The sequence below is a fragment of the Hippopotamus amphibius genome, chromosome 11, assembly GCF_030028045.1.
Source record: "Hippopotamus amphibius kiboko isolate mHipAmp2 chromosome 11, mHipAmp2.hap2, whole genome shotgun sequence".
Taxonomy (NCBI): Eukaryota; Metazoa; Chordata; class Mammalia; order Artiodactyla; family Hippopotamidae; genus Hippopotamus; species Hippopotamus amphibius.
The window spans coordinates 64,272,532-64,291,883 of NC_080196.1; the positions used below are offsets into that span (position 1 = coordinate 64,272,532).

At 39.8% G+C, this 19,352-nt stretch overlaps 1 protein-coding gene across 19 annotated transcripts in view; it reads right to left on the minus strand.

The window, feature by feature from the left end:
• Nucleotides 1-19,352, minus strand: part of DTNA (dystrobrevin alpha) — a 280,503-nt gene that overhangs the window by 58,595 nt on the left and 202,556 nt on the right. For 9 of the 19 annotated variants that reach the window (XM_057698682.1, XM_057698690.1, XM_057698689.1 and 6 more), the window contains exons 7-11: nucleotides 17,109-17,263; nucleotides 14,346-14,451; nucleotides 11,558-11,724; nucleotides 7,838-7,962; nucleotides 2,918-3,001 (exon numbers count right to left, since the gene is read on the minus strand). In XM_057698682.1, the coding sequence (XP_057554665.1) occupies nucleotides 2,918-3,001; nucleotides 7,838-7,962; nucleotides 11,558-11,724; nucleotides 14,346-14,451; nucleotides 17,109-17,263 (637 nt within the window). Of the gene's footprint in view, nucleotides 1-1,118; nucleotides 1,209-1,338; nucleotides 1,560-2,917; nucleotides 3,002-7,837; nucleotides 7,963-11,557; nucleotides 11,725-14,345; nucleotides 14,452-17,108; nucleotides 17,264-19,352 lie in introns of those variants that run through there. The other 10 variants (XM_057698679.1, XM_057698696.1, XM_057698681.1 and 7 more) reach the window with 3 other exon arrangements.

Here is a 19,352-nt window from a genome sequence, read left to right on the forward strand (position 1 = left end):
GCTAGAAACGGACATCAGAACGGGGGACAGAGCAGATGGCGGTGGTAACCAGAGTTATGCCCTCATAAATCTGTGTGAATTAGGTTACTAGGATGTCAAAAGACTTCAAAGATAGACCCTAGTGCCTTTTGAAGATCAAAGTGGTATGCCTGTAAAGGACTCTAGGTTAGGAATGTCAAGAGTTTGTAGAGAGGATTCTGGAGTAGTGATCTCAATTCATCCTCATTCTGCTTTATCTTGGTAAGATGTGTCACAATACCAAAGATCAAAAACACAGGCTAAATAAAATATCTGCATGGCAAACTTCCTTCCTTTTTTAATGCTGTCTCAACACTGATCAGCAGCACTCTTGGCTAGTTTAAGTTTTAGGCTTTATCCGATTTTAACAGGGGCAGTTGGGGTGGATTAGGAGTGGAGGCAGAGCTCTAGGTCCTATTTCTTTGGTCCAGCTCCAGTTGTAGGGAGAATAGGGCCTTTAACTTATGCCCACACTTGGCATGATGATTTCCATCAACCTTAGTGTACGGACATGACCGAGAAATAAACAGTGGGATCACCACCAGTATTAACAAGTGGTAGAAATTAAGCACTAAGAGCATGAAATTGGTTTTGAAATTGCTACTTTAATAGGAATCAGACTGTCCTACCTGGGGGAAAAATGGCCCAAGCCCAGTGGGACAGGAAGGTGTAAATCCTAAAGTCTTTTACTACAATATGGTCTAGCCATGTTATGTTGTCCTGGTCTCACCCAGTTAGTGCTAAAATCATTCCAAGAGGCTCTTTAATACAAGAGTCTAAGGAATCACCATCTGGGGTCTTGCAAACTGTACTAAAGCAGAGACTCGTCCAAAGAAGGAGATCCAATGTGGTACTCTTCACATATACGCATCTCATACACATTGGTATGAAGACGTAAAATCAATAAGAGAAGTGGAAAAGCGGAAAAGAGCTAAGCAGTCCAGCTCAAGTTGGAAATTCTCAAAGGAATCTCATGAAACCCCAGAAGACCTGTATCTCCACCAAAGCATACTACAAGAGGATTTTAGTGATGAAGTAGGACCAGCGGTCTAGCTATGGAACTACTACTACGATTAGTGCTTCAGGGCTGGGATACTGACCGTGTGCCGTGCTCAAGCTGATTTACATACAGCTTTATGAGCGAATGCTCCTCAGCCACAGGGCTGGATGCATCTATCCCCTCAGGTAACCTGAGGGATGCAAACAACGAGACCTCGTTAAAACCTCCCATGGACAGAGCAAAGCCCACTCAGAGAGGAAAGACGTTCAGTGTACACAGCTTTATTGAACAGCACCCTTAAAACAGAAACCAGAGGCCAACCTCCACGATGATGGGAAGAACTGCAAACAATGTGCTTGAGGTTCAGAGGGAACATTCCAGAAGGACTGAAAATGGGAAAAAAGGAAATGATCATATTTTGGGTTAAGGGGTACCATGCACCCTGGAGGAACCAGAAGAGCTCAAAATATTATAGGAATATTTTAGAGTAGAAGAAGCCATGTTATCCATCTAGACGCAGCCACCATAAGCACCGTCCGAGCTGAAATGATATAAAATGACCTTCAGTAAGGATGGGGTCTATCTCTGCTTGACATTTGCAGAATGCAGAGCTTCCTAATAAAACTATATCTTTCTTAACATCACGCCATATCGTCCCTAGATAGAGGCACAGGCCCATGTTTCTAATAGATTTTACAGTTTATGATTTTGTTTTAGAAAAGGTGGTTGAATTTGCTGGTGGTTCTGAAAAGAAGTGCTAAAAGGAACATACTGAGGGCTTCAACCACAGGATTTCACTGTGGATGTTATGCAGTTCAGTTGCCTCCTCATTCCTATTTGTTACAGACTTCCTGAATTTATAGGAAGGAAACACCACATTCTGTTTATTCCACTAGTTACAATTATGGGGAACATCTTCATCTCAGATTCTGCTGATGGACAAATTCAGGAACTCGGGGGAAAAATCAGCAGTATTCTGAGTCTCACTGTCTGCAAATCTTCACTAGAACGTACTAGGATATTACAGGGAAATTGGTACCTCAGCAACTCTTTGGGGAAAAGATTGATTACGTTTGTTTTTGAAACATGAGGCCGTTTTTTTTTCCTACTGAAAGGCATTTGAAATCTTACATTCAATTACTCCAATTGTCCTTACCTTTGCTTCTGCTCTCCTGTGAGCCTTCTGCATATATTTCTAAAATAATTCCCTGGTGCTTTATTTGTGATATGTGATCAAACGACTTGAAGGACCTCTTGACCCCCGCCTATTTGTTGTGCTAGTTCTAACAGAAGTATCTGCTTCACCTGTTTGCTTACACAGTAGTGGATCTTTGCACAAAAAGATGAGACACGCATCCATCCTCTTTTCTTTTTTTTTCAGTTCTTGTTCTTATCCATGAGTTACTTACGTAGAAACTATATTCCCATATTTGGTCTTGAGCCTCCAGCCTCAGGAACTCTAGAGTTCACTAGGAAGAAGCTTCTTTTCTATCTGGAGCTTTACGCTATGAGATGTTTCGGAATATCCTTCGTAATTCCCCATTGCACCTTGAAATTCCAATTCCCCGGCTTAAATGGGCCTTTCCAAGTGCTATAAGAGTGACTTTCTCCATGAGACAGAATGCATGTGTGTCAGTGGTAAAACTTAAACATACCCTGCATTCTTACTGTGGATAGATTGTAAATGCAAGTTTCCAGAAGTGACATTCATCCCCAAAGCCATCCCAGCCCTCTTCAAATGCATCCAAATGAATGGAATTAACAAATTGTGACATATTTACAAACTAGTTTCTAACAATAATCTTCCACATTTGGCTTAAATGAGAATATTTTTCTTGCCCCCAAATCAAGGCTCATTACCAAAGAGAGCGTTTAGTTTATAATAGGGTTGGAACTCACCTCCTGGTAATAAAAGGACTTCCTGAGGAGGGGACAGAGTGGGAGAACATGCTGTCATTCATGCTGGTTACAGGTCTGGGCGGCCTAAAACGAAGTACAGTTACATGGAAAATGGATGGAAAGTTAAAACAAATAAAAGTCACAAGTTAAAAACTATCCAGTCCCTCAAGGAAAGGAGCTGGGAAGATCAGAGTTCTTATCTCACCCAGGATCTTCACGAAATTTTACATCTTTCAATTCAATTCTTGAAGCGTTTCAGGAAGTTACATTTAGAATGTGTGTTAAACATTCGGGGGAAGATCTCTGGAAACCACAAGAATGTTTATTCATGAGCTTTGAGCTCTGGTGTTTCATTGAGTCATATTCTTGGATGGAATGAGGATTTGGAGACAGCCTACTGCCTTCCAAACAGCGAAGCTCAGGAAACTTGACGATAATCAGAATCTACATCCTCTTGGAAAGAGGAGGATGCTTGAGGCTTTGGAAACTTCTCATGTTCCCCATGATGATGGCCTTCTTCCAATACATCCGGCCTGTAAGGACCCAGATGCAAAATAATATCACGCTTTCTTTGCTCTTTGTTCTAAGTGAAGACGCAATTAAACACCACAGGGATTTACTGACTTTCTGTTACCTGGATGATTTATATGATAGGACACACAGTGCAAGGCATCCTCCAAACTTCACTTTTCTCATATGATTAGAGAAAGAAAATAGGGTTCAACGTTCCTTGGAATTGTCTACGACCCTAAGCACCCACTGCATCGTGTCTGTCATCCACTAACTCAATTTTCATCCCTATCACTGATGTCTTAGTTCAGGTAAAATGATAGAGGTAAGATCCCTATCTCATCTCCAAGCTGTTTTTAGTCTGATTTTAGGTTCACTGTAAGATGTTCCACAGAACGATGAGATGGAATTTAGAGTTCAGAAGATGGATGACAGGGCAGGCTAGCACTCTGAGTCAGGAAATTTTGGTTTCACTATAATTCTTTTTTTAAAAAATTTATTTGTTCATTTATTTATTTATTGGCTGCGTTGGGTCTTTGTTGCCGAGGGCAGGCTTTCTCTAGTTGCAGTGTGCAGGCTTCTCAGTGCGGTGGCTTCTCTTGTTGAGAAGCATGGGTTCTAGGCACGTGGGCTTCAGTAATTGTGGCACATGGGCTCAGTAGTTGTGATGCACAGGCTCAGCTGCTCTGAGGCATGTGGGATCTTCCCGGACCAGGGATTGAACCTGTGTCCCCTGCATTGGCAGGCAGATTCTAAACCACTGTGCCACCAGGGAAGTCCCTCACTATAAGTCTATATAGAGTTTGACAGTACAGAATTTTTTGAAGATGAAACATGAATACTGTCACCTATGAAATCTATCTGTGTCGACTTAACAGCCAAAAATTGTAAAGGTTTAATTTTTTTCTTAGGAAACCAGAGTTAGTTTGGGTTATACAATGAAGAGATTCTAGGGAAAAGGTAGACTTGTTTGTCCCAATGTATTTATGGGAATGGACATGATGCAAAGCAGGTTTTAAAATGTCAGCAGCACATGCAAAAATTCATTGAAACTTCTGGTTCCCAGTACCTGATGCTAAACTGTGTTTTAAAGATTTTTTAAAGACACATTCGTTGTTGGGTGAGGTCAAAATAGCAGGTTCAGTATTTAATCTACTCTAAACATATTAGCCTAAGTTCTGAAAACTAGCTTAGTGTTTTATATTACTTATCTAGGATATGTCCAATGCATGAAACTTTAGCTAATTCTGCTTTGAGCAACACACTTTCACTTTATAAGAAAGATACTAATTTTAAACAAATGTGCTCTGAGAATTCGGAAAAGTTAGGTGTATCAGGTTTTAAAACAGTAGGCAAAATGAAATATCTTCATTTTAACTTTGAAAAAAGTGGAAAAAAAATCAACTTGACAACGTTTCTGGTTTTCTTTTGTCTTTTTATACATGTCCCCATCTTGCTTTATCTCTAGGAAATGAGAAAACAAGTGGATTTGGAATGCTTTTTAACTAGCTTGGTAAACTTACTCTACTGAACCTGGTTACCACAAAGCCAGAATTACAGTTCCTTAGTAAATAGCTTCACATTTAATGTTTATCACGAAAATGTTGAACTTGGGACACAGAATGGCTAACCTTGGCACCAAAGAGTGGTTTTCACAGGGACCTATTTCCTCCACAGTCAAATGGCAAGGTACCTTATCTAATAAATAGGTCACATAGGGAATTTTAAACATGTTTAGTCTTATGAAAAAGAAATAGCTCTAGAAGATAAAGTCACAGAGGCCTAGTGCAAAGTTTTCTCTCTGAATAAGACATTTGAAAAGGACATTTTTATAAAATTTGCATTGTTTTCATAAACTGAAAGTGCTCAGCTTAAAGGAAGAATTAGTTTTAAACTAGTCTCGTGTTTTGCACTTGTTTTGTGTCTCATAGCCACTTATAATTATGATTATAAGTCTTTATAAGCACACTAAAAACTACTGAACTACTTACCAAGTATCTCTTTTGGCAGCAAAAAATTGAAGAGAATAGAGACAGTTAATCATGGTAACATTTACAAGCAATACAATAGCTAAGAACAAATGCCCAAATATGAAAATATCACCACTTAAGTGGCTTTTATGTGCCTATGATAATTTAGAATAGCTAAATGAAAAGCATATTTTAAGACTAGAAGTCTTAAGTATCCCCATCCAAAAACAAGGAAACAAAAAGAACATAAATGTCTGTTCAGGGCAATAACATCGGAATAAAAAATGGAAAAATGTCTAAAGCTAAAAATAGGAAAAAAATCTGTTCTAATATAGATTGGCCATTCTGCACCTGCAATTTCTTGTGTGTTATTTCAACAATTAAATATTTTGTTCACTTTATCTTTTAAAGTTGACATTCACCCTGGAAAAATCTATTATCAGTAAGTACAGACCAGTGTTTTGCTTCAAGGACTATTTTAAGAATTTGGTGAAATATATAGAACTTTTGGCAGAAAAAGGCACATTTCATGTAGAATTTTAGGGGAATCCTAAAACTCTCCATGGAACCCAAATTGTGTAGCTAATGTCCTCAGTTAGTTCAGTGAATAACACGGCAGGTCATATTGCTACTATAAATGAAAGTTAAAATAGTTTTACTCATGCCAAACACACACATGCCAAATCACACACACACACACACACACACACACACACACACACACACACGCAGCCCGATCCTGAGCGCTGACTGGGCACATGACCCTGCAGTGAGACTGACGTGAGGCTGGCTTTACTTACACAGGCCTCACTTCTTCATTCTGTCTCCAAGTGGGAGCCCCCACCCTACTTCTGTTCTGCTGCAAAGCTCTTAGAGCCAGCCTGCCCACGCCCACCCTCTCCCTACCTCCCCCACACCCATCAGCTTGGATTGAACACTGCTCTCTTGGGGGAAACCCCTAGGGGTGCTGGTGGAAAGTGACTCCGTGGCCAAGCTCAGAGAGCCCAGACCTACTCTCACTTGGTGTTTGTTCATTTGTGAACAACTAAGAGACTGTTCCTGGCTACGGGGAGGGAAGTCAAGACTTTAGGCGAACAGCTTGTATGAGGTCACTTTATGCAAGTGATTGGTCCTTTGGGACACTTCCCAGATTTCTTTACTCCTGGTTTACTTTAAGGCTTATTTTTAGGAGCAAGATTTCCAAAAATAAGTCAACCATGTTTACAGAATCAGTTTGCATTCGTTTTTGGATGCTTCCAGACTGTGCATATTGCTGGGGGCAATGAACCCTCAAAGCACTCCCAGAGTAAAGCAAACAAAGCCCCGTGGGATTTATACAAAGCGCACAGGCATGCCACAGCACAGCTGTTTGATGGGATCTGTTTAGGTCCATCAGGGGAAAGAGCTGCTGCTTTCCTAAGGCTCCGCGATGCACCACCACGCCTCTAACGACGGGCCGTGCTCTTATCTGCCTGAAGCATGAACCTTGCCTTGGTGGGCTCCTAACATCCACAGGTCCCATCAGCCCGCCTCTCAGTGTCAACAGGCCAACACAGGCCCTGCAGCGCAGGAGGTCGTGCTGAGCTGTGCACAGTGAAAGGCAGTTCAGAAGGAGGGGAGCCGTCTGTTCTAGAGGCTTCCCGAGGCTCCATGACTACATAACTCCTAACTGTGCCCCAAAGCAGGTAATAACTTCTTTCTTCTCTTGAACCCCAAGGAAGAAATATTGTCTTCTTCCTAAACCTCCTCTGCTTTCTGGGCCCCCCAGGCCTGAGAGAGGCCCGCCAGCAAGAAGCTTTCAAGAGGTGGAAGGCGTGGGTGGCAGCCCCGTTCCTTGGCCCAATTCCCTCCACCCCCAAGCTCACACATACTTTGGAGACATTTTTTAAGTCCATTTTTAGATCACCTGATGAATTTCCCCACCGATCCTCCCTCTTTAACCCTCTCCTGCACAGGCCATGATTCTTCTAAAGTTACGTAACTTGGGATTAAACAACAACAGCAGCAATGATTTCTAGGTTTGCTGGCATCTTGAGGGTGACTGGCTCTGTAGAGAAAGGAGACAGAGGGCTTCTCTATTTGGGACTCAAAGCACATGTGATGTTAAGGTACAGTGTGCTTTAAAATGTCCTGCCATGGTAATTTCATGGATTATTAACGTCCAATTGTGTGAACTCCGCTAACATCCTTATTTCACAACTATAAAATTTTTGAATATTTTCCACTTTGAGATGAATCATATAGTGTCGCATCCTTGTACATCTGGGCAGAAGTATTGTATACCTCTCCATGAAAAAATTATAATAACATGACTTCCACTCTTTTTTAAGGAAAATAAAATTTAAAACTTGGTCTCTGATAACCGATAGGAAATTGTATGGATTCGCACACACACCAATGAAGAAAGCTGTCTCTCAGTCTGGACGGCAGAGATACTCACACGATGTGGGCCAAGTTGAGTGGTTTCTCAGGCTGGTCAGGGAACATGGGGTGCAAAGGTTCACGGCTGGAAGCACAGCTTAGAGACTTACTTAACGCATTCGTTAGCTTCTTAGCGGGTGATTTCTGAAAGGAAGAAGAAAGATTCAAGTGATAATCAACATTTATGTAACATTATATCAGATGATTTGCTTTCATAGTAGATATTGATTCATTCATTCATTCATTCATTCAGGAAATCTTTGAGAATCTACTCTAAGTCAGGGATTCTGCTCATTGCCAGGACCAGAATGCTTGGAATTAACCCCCAGGGTGCCTGCCTCCAGCTGCATAGTGTCAGCAGATGCTGTGATATATGGAAGCAGTCACTGTGCTTGGGACATCTGAGCTGGGACTTAATGAACAGCAGGAATCCTTCTGACAAAACTCAGGGGACTGAAAGGTAATTCCAGATGGAGGAAGAACAGGGGGCCCTGTTCTGGAGAGGAAAGCAGGAGGCACGCCATTCAAGTTTCAAACACCACGTCCAAGACTGAGGTCTTTATCTCAAATGTAGGGGAAGACAAGGAACAGTTTAAATCTCAGAGGTGACCTGATTCTAAGAGGGTTGCTTCTCCTTAAGAACAGAAAAAGGTCTGAGAGGGGATAAGAATGGAAGTAAGGCGATGAGTAGGAAGTTTTGCAGGAATCCGGGGGCAAGATGTTGCAGGTGTGGCTGGATACGTCCAGTTAAAGGAAAAGTGGAACTTCAGTCTGAGTCTTTAGAATTTAAAGTTTATGTTCTTTCCAGAGCATAATGCTACTTTTTTTTTTCATTTGGACTAGTGGAATGTTTATTTTAATATTTCTCAGCCAAGATTATCAAAAATAGTCTACCATATATAATAAATCTGTACCCCAATTTTTCCTTTCCATGAGAAGCGATTTATAATTTTGTCACTTTCTTTGACACATGGAGTCCTTAATTGGCAATATAAGGAAGTGACTTTTGTCCTCATTACTTAAAAGCTAAGTAATGGGGGCATCGTTCAAGAAGTCCCTCTTTGGCTTTTGCTAGGAGATTGTCAACTATAAATTGGCACTTGTCATGGGCACTTGCCATCTACCTCTACTACAAGGATTAAATCACATGTGCTGCTGCAGCTGCTGACCTTCCACATCCCCTGAAGGGAATTCAGGTGGAGACCACGAATGAGGCACTCTGTGCTTTGGAAAATGGGTGGAACACATCTTCAGACAGTTAGATGTTTTCAGGAGCTGATTTAATGAGCCCAACCCTTGCCTCGCCTCATATCTAGAAAAGCACTAAATCCCTACATGGTGACATCTGTTCCTCGTGACTAGCAGAAACCCCCTGTTTGATTGCATGTACTCCTCCTTCACCAAGAATACATATATACTGATCCTCCCCGCTGCCTCTTTGGAACAGTTTCTCAGAGCTATCTGGGATGCTGTCTCCCAGGCTGCAGTCCTAATTTTGCCCCAAATAAACTCAATTCACAACTCTCATGTTGTGCAATTTTTTTAAGTCAACAAGATGTAATTCTTAGAACACAAAACAGCAGTAATAACAGCTCTTCACTGGGGCTCCTTTGTCCTTGTGAGGACTCTGATCCTACTTTGTAAAAGACGTTGTCCTGCCATATAATTGCAGAGTCCACAACCTCTAAGAAAAAGGCTCCTTATGTGACTTGTGCGTTTATAGAAAACAACAATTACAAATGATTAGTCTTCAAACACCAACCCTCTGGGACTTGGAATAGCACATATTTGAACATCGGTAATACGCTGACAATAAGAAAATAGAAAGTATTTCCTCTAATGTTCTATACTAAATTGTATTTCATGATCTGTGCTAGTGTGTCTGTTCTCAGCATGTGATGTAGCCAGTAGTGATGGGTGGCTTTGAACTGGCATCAAGCCCTCAGCGTACAGCGCCTCAGTGAAGAACTCTTACTCGAACTCAGAACCTGACATGTGCTAAACAATTAATATATTTGCACTGGATATCAGTTCCCAATAATAATTCCTAGGAACAAGATACTGATTTAAAATGCATATTCCTATTACTCAGCCATAAAAAAGAATGAAATAATGCCATTCGCAGCAACATGGATGGACCTGGAGATTATCATATTAAGTGAAGTAAGACAGAGGAAGACAAAATATTTGATATCACTTATATGTGGAATCTAAAAAATGATACAAATGAACTTATTTACAAAACAGAAACATATTCACAGACATAGAAAACAAAATATGGTTACCAAAGGGGAAAGGTGGCGGCGGGGGGGGGGAATAAATTAGGGATTTGGGATTAACATATACACACTATGTATAAATAGATAAATAACAAAGATCTACTGCATAGCATAGGGAACTATATTCAATATTTTATAATAACCTGTATGGGAAAGAATCTGATAAAGAATTTTATAGATATAACTGAATCACTTTGCTGTACACCTGAAAGTAACACAATATTGGAAATCAACTCTATCTCAATAAAAATGCATATCTGATGACCTTTTAAAAAATAAAACAAGTTACTCTTTTTTTTTTTTAAGTTCTTTATTGGAATACAATTGTTTTACACTGTTGTGCCAGTTTTTGCTGTACAACAAAGTGAATCAGCTGTATTTATACATATATTCCCATATCCCCTCCCTTCTGCGACTCCTTCCCACCCTCCCTATTCCACCCTTCTAAGTCATCACCCATCATCGTGTTGATCTCCTTATGTTATGCAGCAGCTTCCAACGAGCTATTTTACATTCTCAGTGCTACTCTCTCACTTAGTCCCGGCTTCCCCTTCACCCCCCACCCCACCAAGTTACTCCTTAAGTGAAGACTGTAAGTTCATTTGAGACACACATATAGAAAAAAATGCTTTAAAAAAGTTTGCATTCTTGTGATAGAACTATTTCAAGAGTTGGCGGGGCTGATGCTACATTCCACGAAAAATAATCTGTACATAGAGCAATACGTTCACGGAAGCACCAGAACAACAACACTGGGTCTGGTCTTTGAGTTTAACTGAGACGGAGGTCAGCAAACTGTAAACCACCTGAACAGCAAGCTCACTGGGTCTAATTCCTCCCACAGGCTCAGTGCCACGTGCTCCTGAGAACACTTTCATCATACGGACAGGTCATCTTTAGCGGTTAGTATCACAGGTCATCTCCAGCAAGTCAGTCACCTGCACTATTCATGAAGAGATGATTTTCTAATATCTCCCCCTCCTCCAAAAACAGCATCATTAAGCCCACACGCTCACACGTCTTTCCTTTGTGTTGCAGTTATGCACTTAAGACAACTCCAGAATCTAAGAAAAAAGGAACTAACAATAATTTTTAGGCAATTCCCACACTGCCCCCCTCCCCCGCGCCCCAAACTTGAAAAGAACCTTAACTTACTGTGAAAATGAGATTATGCTCCAGAAGGTGCTTGCTGTTTTGTTGTTACCTAAATTGATACTGAATTATTTGTATTCCAGGAGAATGTGGTTTGAGTCTTCCTATATTTTAAGTCTTAGGAGGCCACACTAGGTTCAGAACCAATAAGTAAGAGATCCTGGTAAGATGCTGAGTGGGAGGGGAAGGAGGGAATGTGAAAGGAGGAGGTAAGTGTGTCCCTTGGTTCAGTCACCATGCTTGCCATTCCCTTGCATTCTGGGCAACACACACAGCCAACTGTAAGTATTGCCTGGACCTTGCCTTACCCAGGATGTGTACTCTTTCATTTGGTGCTGGTTGCTATGGGAACCACCGGCATGTCCCCTCCAGAAGCAGTCCTGACAGAGCTGGTAATTGTGACACTGTTGGCATCGGTAGCGAAATCCCATCATACTCTCACTGTGGCAGTACGAACACTCAACTGGATGGAAGACTGAGGGGCAAGTAAATGAAGAAAAGACAAGAACACAAAAGTATGAGCCAGAAGAAGATAAAACACAGCCCGACAGGAATGACATTTTTTCTGCTGTATGCCATGATTTCCGATGATAGTCAGTTTTCGACGAGAGAAGCATTGAGTTTATTCCTGGACTCTCACTACCCTTTTCAAGCAGGTGTGTAGGGGTGGGAGGAATAAAATGGGAGGAGGGCAGGGGTCCTTTCAACAACAAATCTCTGTAATGCCATTTGCTTTTCTTACTCCCATCCCTTACACTGCAAGAATATAAATCACCCAAACTGGCTCGCCTTTCCCCCAGATGCTCTCTGTCTCCAGGAGACCAGCACAGCTCACTGAAGCCTCGGAAGCACAATGGATGAACACAGCTGATTGTCCAGTGGGTGAAGAGCAAATATGAGAGAAATGGAAAACGGGAGGAAGAAAAAGGAAAGGGAAAGGGAAGGAGAGTAGAATGGATGAGAGTATAGAGTTTACTTTTTAAAAAATGGAGTAGCTAATGGGCTTATTTAATTAGTGCTATTGCCTTTGTTTAACAAACAGATTAAAAAAATTTTTTTTATATTGGAGTGTAGCCGGTTAACAATTTTGTGATAGTTTCAGGTGCAAACTATCACACAAAGTGACTCAGCCATACATATAGACGTATCCCCAGACTCCCCTCCCATCCAGACTGCCACAGAACGTTGAGCAGAGTTCCCTGTGCTATACAGTAGGTCCTTGTTAGTTAACTGTCTTAAATATAACAGTGTGCACATGTCAATCCCAAACTCCCTAACTATCACTTCCCTCCACCCTTCCCCTCTGGTAACCATAAGTTCTTTCTCTAAGTCTGTGAGTCAACAAAGAGATTTTTGAAAAAAATTTCCTGAGAGGCAGGTGGATAGGGCCCCAAAAGATAAGTAAATTATATGAATACAGTTCTAATTCAGATAGTTCAAGAGACAGTTAACTTTCTTTGGCAGGAAATTTGAATGATAAAGCAGGCAAAGTAAGATATTGGAGACTTGAAGCTAACAAATGATCAGATCCAAGTAATTGCATGTTATGAACTGAAAATATCAACAACAATAAAAACAATTCTTGCCTTTGGTAAAGTTGTCCTCTGGCTAACCAGCCAAGGAAAATAATGCAAATAAAAATAAAGATGAAAAGTAAATTGCAAAAACAAAGACATAACCAGTTCTGAAGACTGTCTTCTAACCATCCTCCCTTTCTGGCTCCTGAGAAAGGCTGAAGTGAGACCTGAACCTAGGGACAACTGTTCTGGGACAGGGCCCAAGGAACTCGTTTCCTGCAGCAGGAAATACTGAGAGAGAAGGCATGAAATTACAACTGTATAATAAGAAAATGACTTGTTCTCAAACTGCAAACAGTAATATGAACTCATCCTGCATGATCTGGACCTTGACTGCTCTTTGCTCTGGCAGATGAATAAGAAGCATGAAAAAAAAAACCTACGATTGCTGGTGATTACAAGCAACTAGTAAGTTCATCCTTTAAATCTTCTCTATGAGCAAAATGGGATAAATTTATAACTTTAACTAAGAGTGATAATAAGGGCAGGTGCCAAATATTCTAAATGGGAACTTAAATTAAGCTAACTTTAACCCCAATGTATCTTAAAGAGATGCGTAGAACTTAAGATTCTAGTAAGATATAGGGGGTAAATTCTGTTCTATTTAAGGCTAGAGAATTCCTAGAGTTAAATTAAACAATAAATAAGAACTGCTAAAGATCAGATGGAAGCACTGAATTGTTCCATGTTTAAATTTTTTTAAACCTTGTCCTGAACTGTATTTCATACTAAAGTTTGGCTATGCCAACAGTAATTACTTTTATCATAGAAATACTTGCTTTTATAAAAATAAAACCACATGACAAAAGTTACAGTACTCCTTTTACATAACTAAAACCATTGAAAGCTTACAATTTGGAGCACATGACTAAAGATTAGCAAGGTTCAACCATCCAGTTTTTTTTGATCTCCTCCACCTATTCCTTATCCAGTGCCTAGGAAGAAATAGTCAATGCCAGGTATACCAAGAGTAGAAGTTCATACCTGAAACAAATACTAGAAAATGTCACATTCCTTACTGAGGTTCTCCTTCTGTTAGAGTAAGATTTTAAGCCACAACTGACTTGTAACTGAGAGGTAGACTGTGAGATTTAATAACTTTTTAGAACGGACAGTCCTAATTTTGCACTTATGAGGCCTCACTGATCAGGGAGAGAGGTTAGTTCTATTAAAACTCAGAACTACTAAAGAGATCTCCCTAAAACAATGACCTTGGCTTAATAACTATAGAGTTGATGGCCTAATTTCAATAATTAAAAAATTGCCTTAGGAATTTGGTATTAACATATCCACACTCCTATATATGAAATAGATAACCAGCAAGGACCTACTGTATAGCACAGGGAACTATGCTCCATATTTTGTAATAACCTATAAGGGAAAAGAATACGTGTGTGTGTGTGTGTATGTGTACCTGAATCACTTTGCTATACACTTGAAACACAACACTGTAAATCAATTATACGTCAGTTTTAAAAAAAGGCTAAAAATTTGCCTTAGCTCAGTAGTAACTACTCACCGTTCTCTACATTTGCCAGTCGATGCAGAAGGGGCAGCCAGACCAGGCACTGCGGGGGAGGATCTGACATGAGTGTGTCCAAGAAACCATTTAAGGTGACTTTTTTCTGCATCAAAAAAACCCATAAACATTTAGAACCAAGAATAATCTTAATTTACCTGCTATGTAAATGTCCTTTGAGACAGAAGAAAAAAGACATTCCATTAACCCCTGATACATAAAGAAACAGAGCCTGAAGGTAGTTCTGAACTTAAAACATTAACTGCTTTCTATGTTTAAGCCTACACAGGACTGGGTTATCTCCACTGAAGCTGAGTCAATATCATCACAAGGAGAAAAGCAATTCTGAGAGGATCGTTTTCATACATGACTCGACAATTCCTGTATCAGTCACTCCTGTAAATTTGTAGAACTGCTTCCCTTTCAAAGTTCCTCAACTCCCGTAAGGACTAAATATTTTGTGGTTAATGTGAATGGTTCTGCTATACAAGATTAGGAGTGAATCCTGTTCGAGGAGTGAATCCTATTCTGCTAGAAAAGAACAGTCTAAATTAAAAAATATTCTCTTCTCTTCTTTCTTTATATGTCTTTTCTCACAATTCAGTCGGCTTCTGTGTCATTATCCTGGGCTTTTCTGATGTAGAAAAGAAATGTATTTTACCTATGTTTCTTTCAAAATGACAAAAATAAGAAGTTATATTAATACATGATATTTTAATAGTACGAATGACAAAGAGTTTACATGCAAAATCACTATTTTATTTAAAGTTTTGAATTAGGATATCAAGGTGGATGGGATAGCTTTATATTTTTAGATAAGAAATCAGCCCTGAAGAGCTATAGTACCTGTTCAAGGCTTAACCCTTACACTTGTCCTTGTAATTCACAAAACAACTGTTTCGTATCCTTTTATTAATGTTTTTTTTTATTGGTAGATATTTACAGTTTTAGCCTCACCTCGTGATACTAAATAACAAACTTTTTATACGGTTATTATTAGCATTATTATTATGTAAAGGATAAGTTTTTAAAAAGCTACTACAATTCATATATCTAAAATAATACTGTGTTTCAAAACAATCACTTGGGGTGGCTCTCCAATGAGGCAATTAAAATAATTTTGGAATTTCATCATTCAAACTGCTGCTATAGCCAGTTTATGAAGCACAAAAATAAACTGGTCTTATTATTATTATTTGTGTTGCCTCTTTTTGTACTTTATCCATTTTGACCATTCATCATACTGACTAAAGATCACTCCTGGAAGTCAGAAAATGCTACTATGATTTCAACATATATAAATTTCTCAAAATCATATGTAAATTTGAGAATGTATAAAAGCTTATATAATGGGCAGTCTCTAGGATATTTCAAAAGGAACTTTAAGCAATGACAAAATCCTATGTAATTATTTTGAATATATAAATTCTATTAGATTAAAAAAGTCCAATTATTCTGGCTGACTTTTAATGAGAAACATTCTGAGGCATTAGTGTATTTCCTGAGGATTCTACAATGCACCTAAAATCAACAAATGTGCAAAAAACAAGTAAACCCAGGGGCAGAGAGACTAGTTTGGGGTGGCCAGGCAATCAAGGACAATGAGAAAAGAGATCTGAGAAAATTCTAGAAGGTGAAATCAGTAGGACTGGGTGAGTGATGAGAAGTTCTGGGTGAAAAAGTTGTAGAGGAGGAGGCTTAGGTGAATGTATCCATTCTGATGCCACAACTCGGAAAGAACTTTGAAGAGGAGCATGCTTTAGTTGGAGACAGAGATCAGGTATCTACGCCAGCCTGGGAGTGGGGCCGTGGGGAAGGTCAGAAAGGCTTCCTGGGTGAGATTCCCCAGGAGTAGAGTTTGATACTTTTATTTTTTTTATTTTTTTATTTTTTTGTGGGGTACACCAGGTTCAATCATCTGTTGAGTTTGATACTTTGATACTTAGCGTATCAAACTATCCCTTCTCTTACAGAGTGTATGGATACATTTATAATTCTATATAAATCCATGACCTACAAGGATGCCCGAGGCACTTTTGACCTCTTAGATCACCAAGGAAACAGGTAGATGAGATTTACTAGCTGGACAGTAAATGCAGCTTTTCAGTGGCTGCTAAGCACTGATTTCTTATTTAAAGGACCAAGTATAGAGGACACTTGATTCATTTGGATGTTTAAAAATTGTAAACAAACCTTTTTGTTTGGGTTCCTAAGCCTCCACTATGCTGTGTTGGATCTGTAGCTTTTCCACATGACTGGAGACATACAAACACGGAGAGCCCTCCAAACTAGGCAGCTTCCCTGAGTTGACCTGCAGCACCCCCAGTGGAAACATGTCGCTCTAAGCCCCAGTTTAGTGGAAGATTTGGGGCCTCCCAGGTCGCGCGGTGCATGTGCTGTGATTTCTTTCTGGTCTCTTTTGCTAAACATTGGTGAAGCTTGGTGCTGGGTCAGACTCATGTTTCATGTGAGGCTGAGTTACAATTCAGCCCTTTTGATTGTGTGATGATAATGATACTGAGGGTATAGAGTTGTTGTAGGCATTAAATTAGACAATGCAAATAAAGAATTCAGCATGATGCTGGCTCATGGTCAGGAAACACCTGTTATTATTATCCAGATGTGTTGGGTTCAGTTGACTCAAAGGTCATTTGTCAGAAGCTGGAAGATACTCTACAGGTTACCATGAAGAAGTAGTGACTTGGAGTAATACACAGCAGAGTAACCACTGAGAGACACTTCCTTAAACAAGTTTTTTCCTACCTGTTGAGAGAAACAGGATCTAGCTGACTGTTCTGTGTAACCAAATGAAGGACCTTCAAAAACTGCCGTGGGTAGTTTGAGAACTTCCCGCAGGAATTGATCGTATCGTCCATAAACCATCACCCCACTGGAGTCAGAAATCATTGAGAAAATATCTGATGGATGGAAAAGGAAAGATATTTATTCATCACATAAAGATTCCCCACTGTTTTAGTTCAACATACCTGCTGTAAATAAAAAATGTGGCAGAAACTAAATATATAATTTATTATGAAAGAATAATATGAACGCTAATATTGACACTGAGATATTCCTGGCATGGTGTTTTCCCTGGTGTCTTTTTTAAAAATTAATTAATTAATTAATTGGCTGCGTCGGGTCTTCATTGCTGCACGTGGGCTTTCTCTAGTTGTGGCAAGCGGGGGCTACTCTTCGTTGTGGTGCACGGGCTTCTCATCGCAGTGATTGTCTCTTGTTGCGGAGCATGGGCTCTAGGCACATGGGCTTCAGCAGTTGTGGCACGTGGGCTCAATACTTGGGGCACGCGGGCTCTAGAGCACAGGCTCGGTAGTTGTGGCACACAGGCTTAGGTGTTCCGAGGTGTGTGGGATCTTCCTAGACCAGGGAGCAAACCCGTGTCCCCTGCACTGGCAGGAGGATTCTTAACCACTGCGCCTCCAGGAAAGTCCCTCTGGTGTCTTTTTGTAGATGATTCTGGCATACAGCACTAACTAGTAATTTGTATAAAATTAGCACATTTTGATAAGACAGAGAACATCACATTTTTAGTTTGAGGTTAATTATCAACTCATATATAACTCTACATGTGAGAAATATGCTGACCTCTTTTGAAACACACAATGAAAATTTTACTACAATGTTAGGGTGTGTGCATATCTAGCCAGCTAGCTATTTACCCGTCTATATTGTCACTAAAACATTTGGGTTTTGGTTTAAGATATTGAAAAATGAAAGGCATGGTGGGGAAAAGGATGCAATAAAAACACCTGATTAACTTCTCACAGAAGCAGAAAACTTCCTATAAATCATAGTGTTCTGGGTGGAAGGCAACTGATTTACAGGGAAGGGTCTTTTGCCTCATGCAGTCAAGAGAAAGCCTGGCCTTGCTGATGATCAATGAGGTAAAGTCAGGTTTCCAGATTATTCTCAGAGCTGCTGACTTCGAAGGACCTCTTTTCTTCAGTTTTTGCCACTGTGTGCACTTAATGAATATTAATGGCATAACTTCCCAAGGTACTCTGAATCCTCTGTGGAAATCACTATTGGGAGGAAAGTGTTGGCTATTACATGGTTTGTCTCCACGCTAGGTTGTAACTAGCCCAGCACAGCTGCTGGGATAAACTGTTGTAAGCTCAATATGCTACCTCTGCTCATTCTGGATTTAATTTTTCAATGGCCCCATAATGTAATCTGGGGACATTATTTTATACCACAGTCAGATGTCAAGCATATTACAGGCTTTTATTGGATTATATTTTGAGGATGTGAATTGGCTCTCATTTTCTTGAAATACTCCACTTACAAAGGATTTCTATTGTGTTTAAAATAATCAGTTATGAAGCTACAGAAATTCTACATGAGCAACAAAAATTAATGTTCTCATTCACTTTCACAAAGCTGTTTACTTAGTGAACTTCATCTCATGTTTCATTACAACTAGTCAAGAAAAGAAGTTGCCAACAGCAAAAAACAAAAAATCTCTCATATAATCTCAAATATAGAAACTCAAGAATTCCAATCAAAAAGAGGAAAAAGAAAGAAGTAAGTGTACTTTCTTATTAGAGCTGCCATCTTGTTTGTTTGCAGGCAGGTTGGTTAACGATCATTTGGTCATCCTGATGATCTTCTAGGCTTGGATTTTCCAGGCCAGGGCACATTTTGAAAAAGTAGCTTAGGCTTTTCAAATCTCCCACTGAAATAATTTAAACATCTCTAATTAGAGTAAAAGCAGAAGGGGTACCAACAGTGGCCTTTCACAAACTGGAAGCTAATATTAAACTCATTTGTACTGATGAAGTTCTACTAAGCAATAGCCAAAGTAGGGCTAAGTCCCTGGGATTAAAGGGAGGTGGCTGTTAATGGCCACTCAGCTCTCATCATGGTATGTGTTTGTACCTTGATTTTGGGCCCTCTGTTTTTTTTAATATGTATGTGTATATATACAGATACTAATATATATGTAATATGCTTATAAAGTGAAATATATGTGTATCTATACAATGT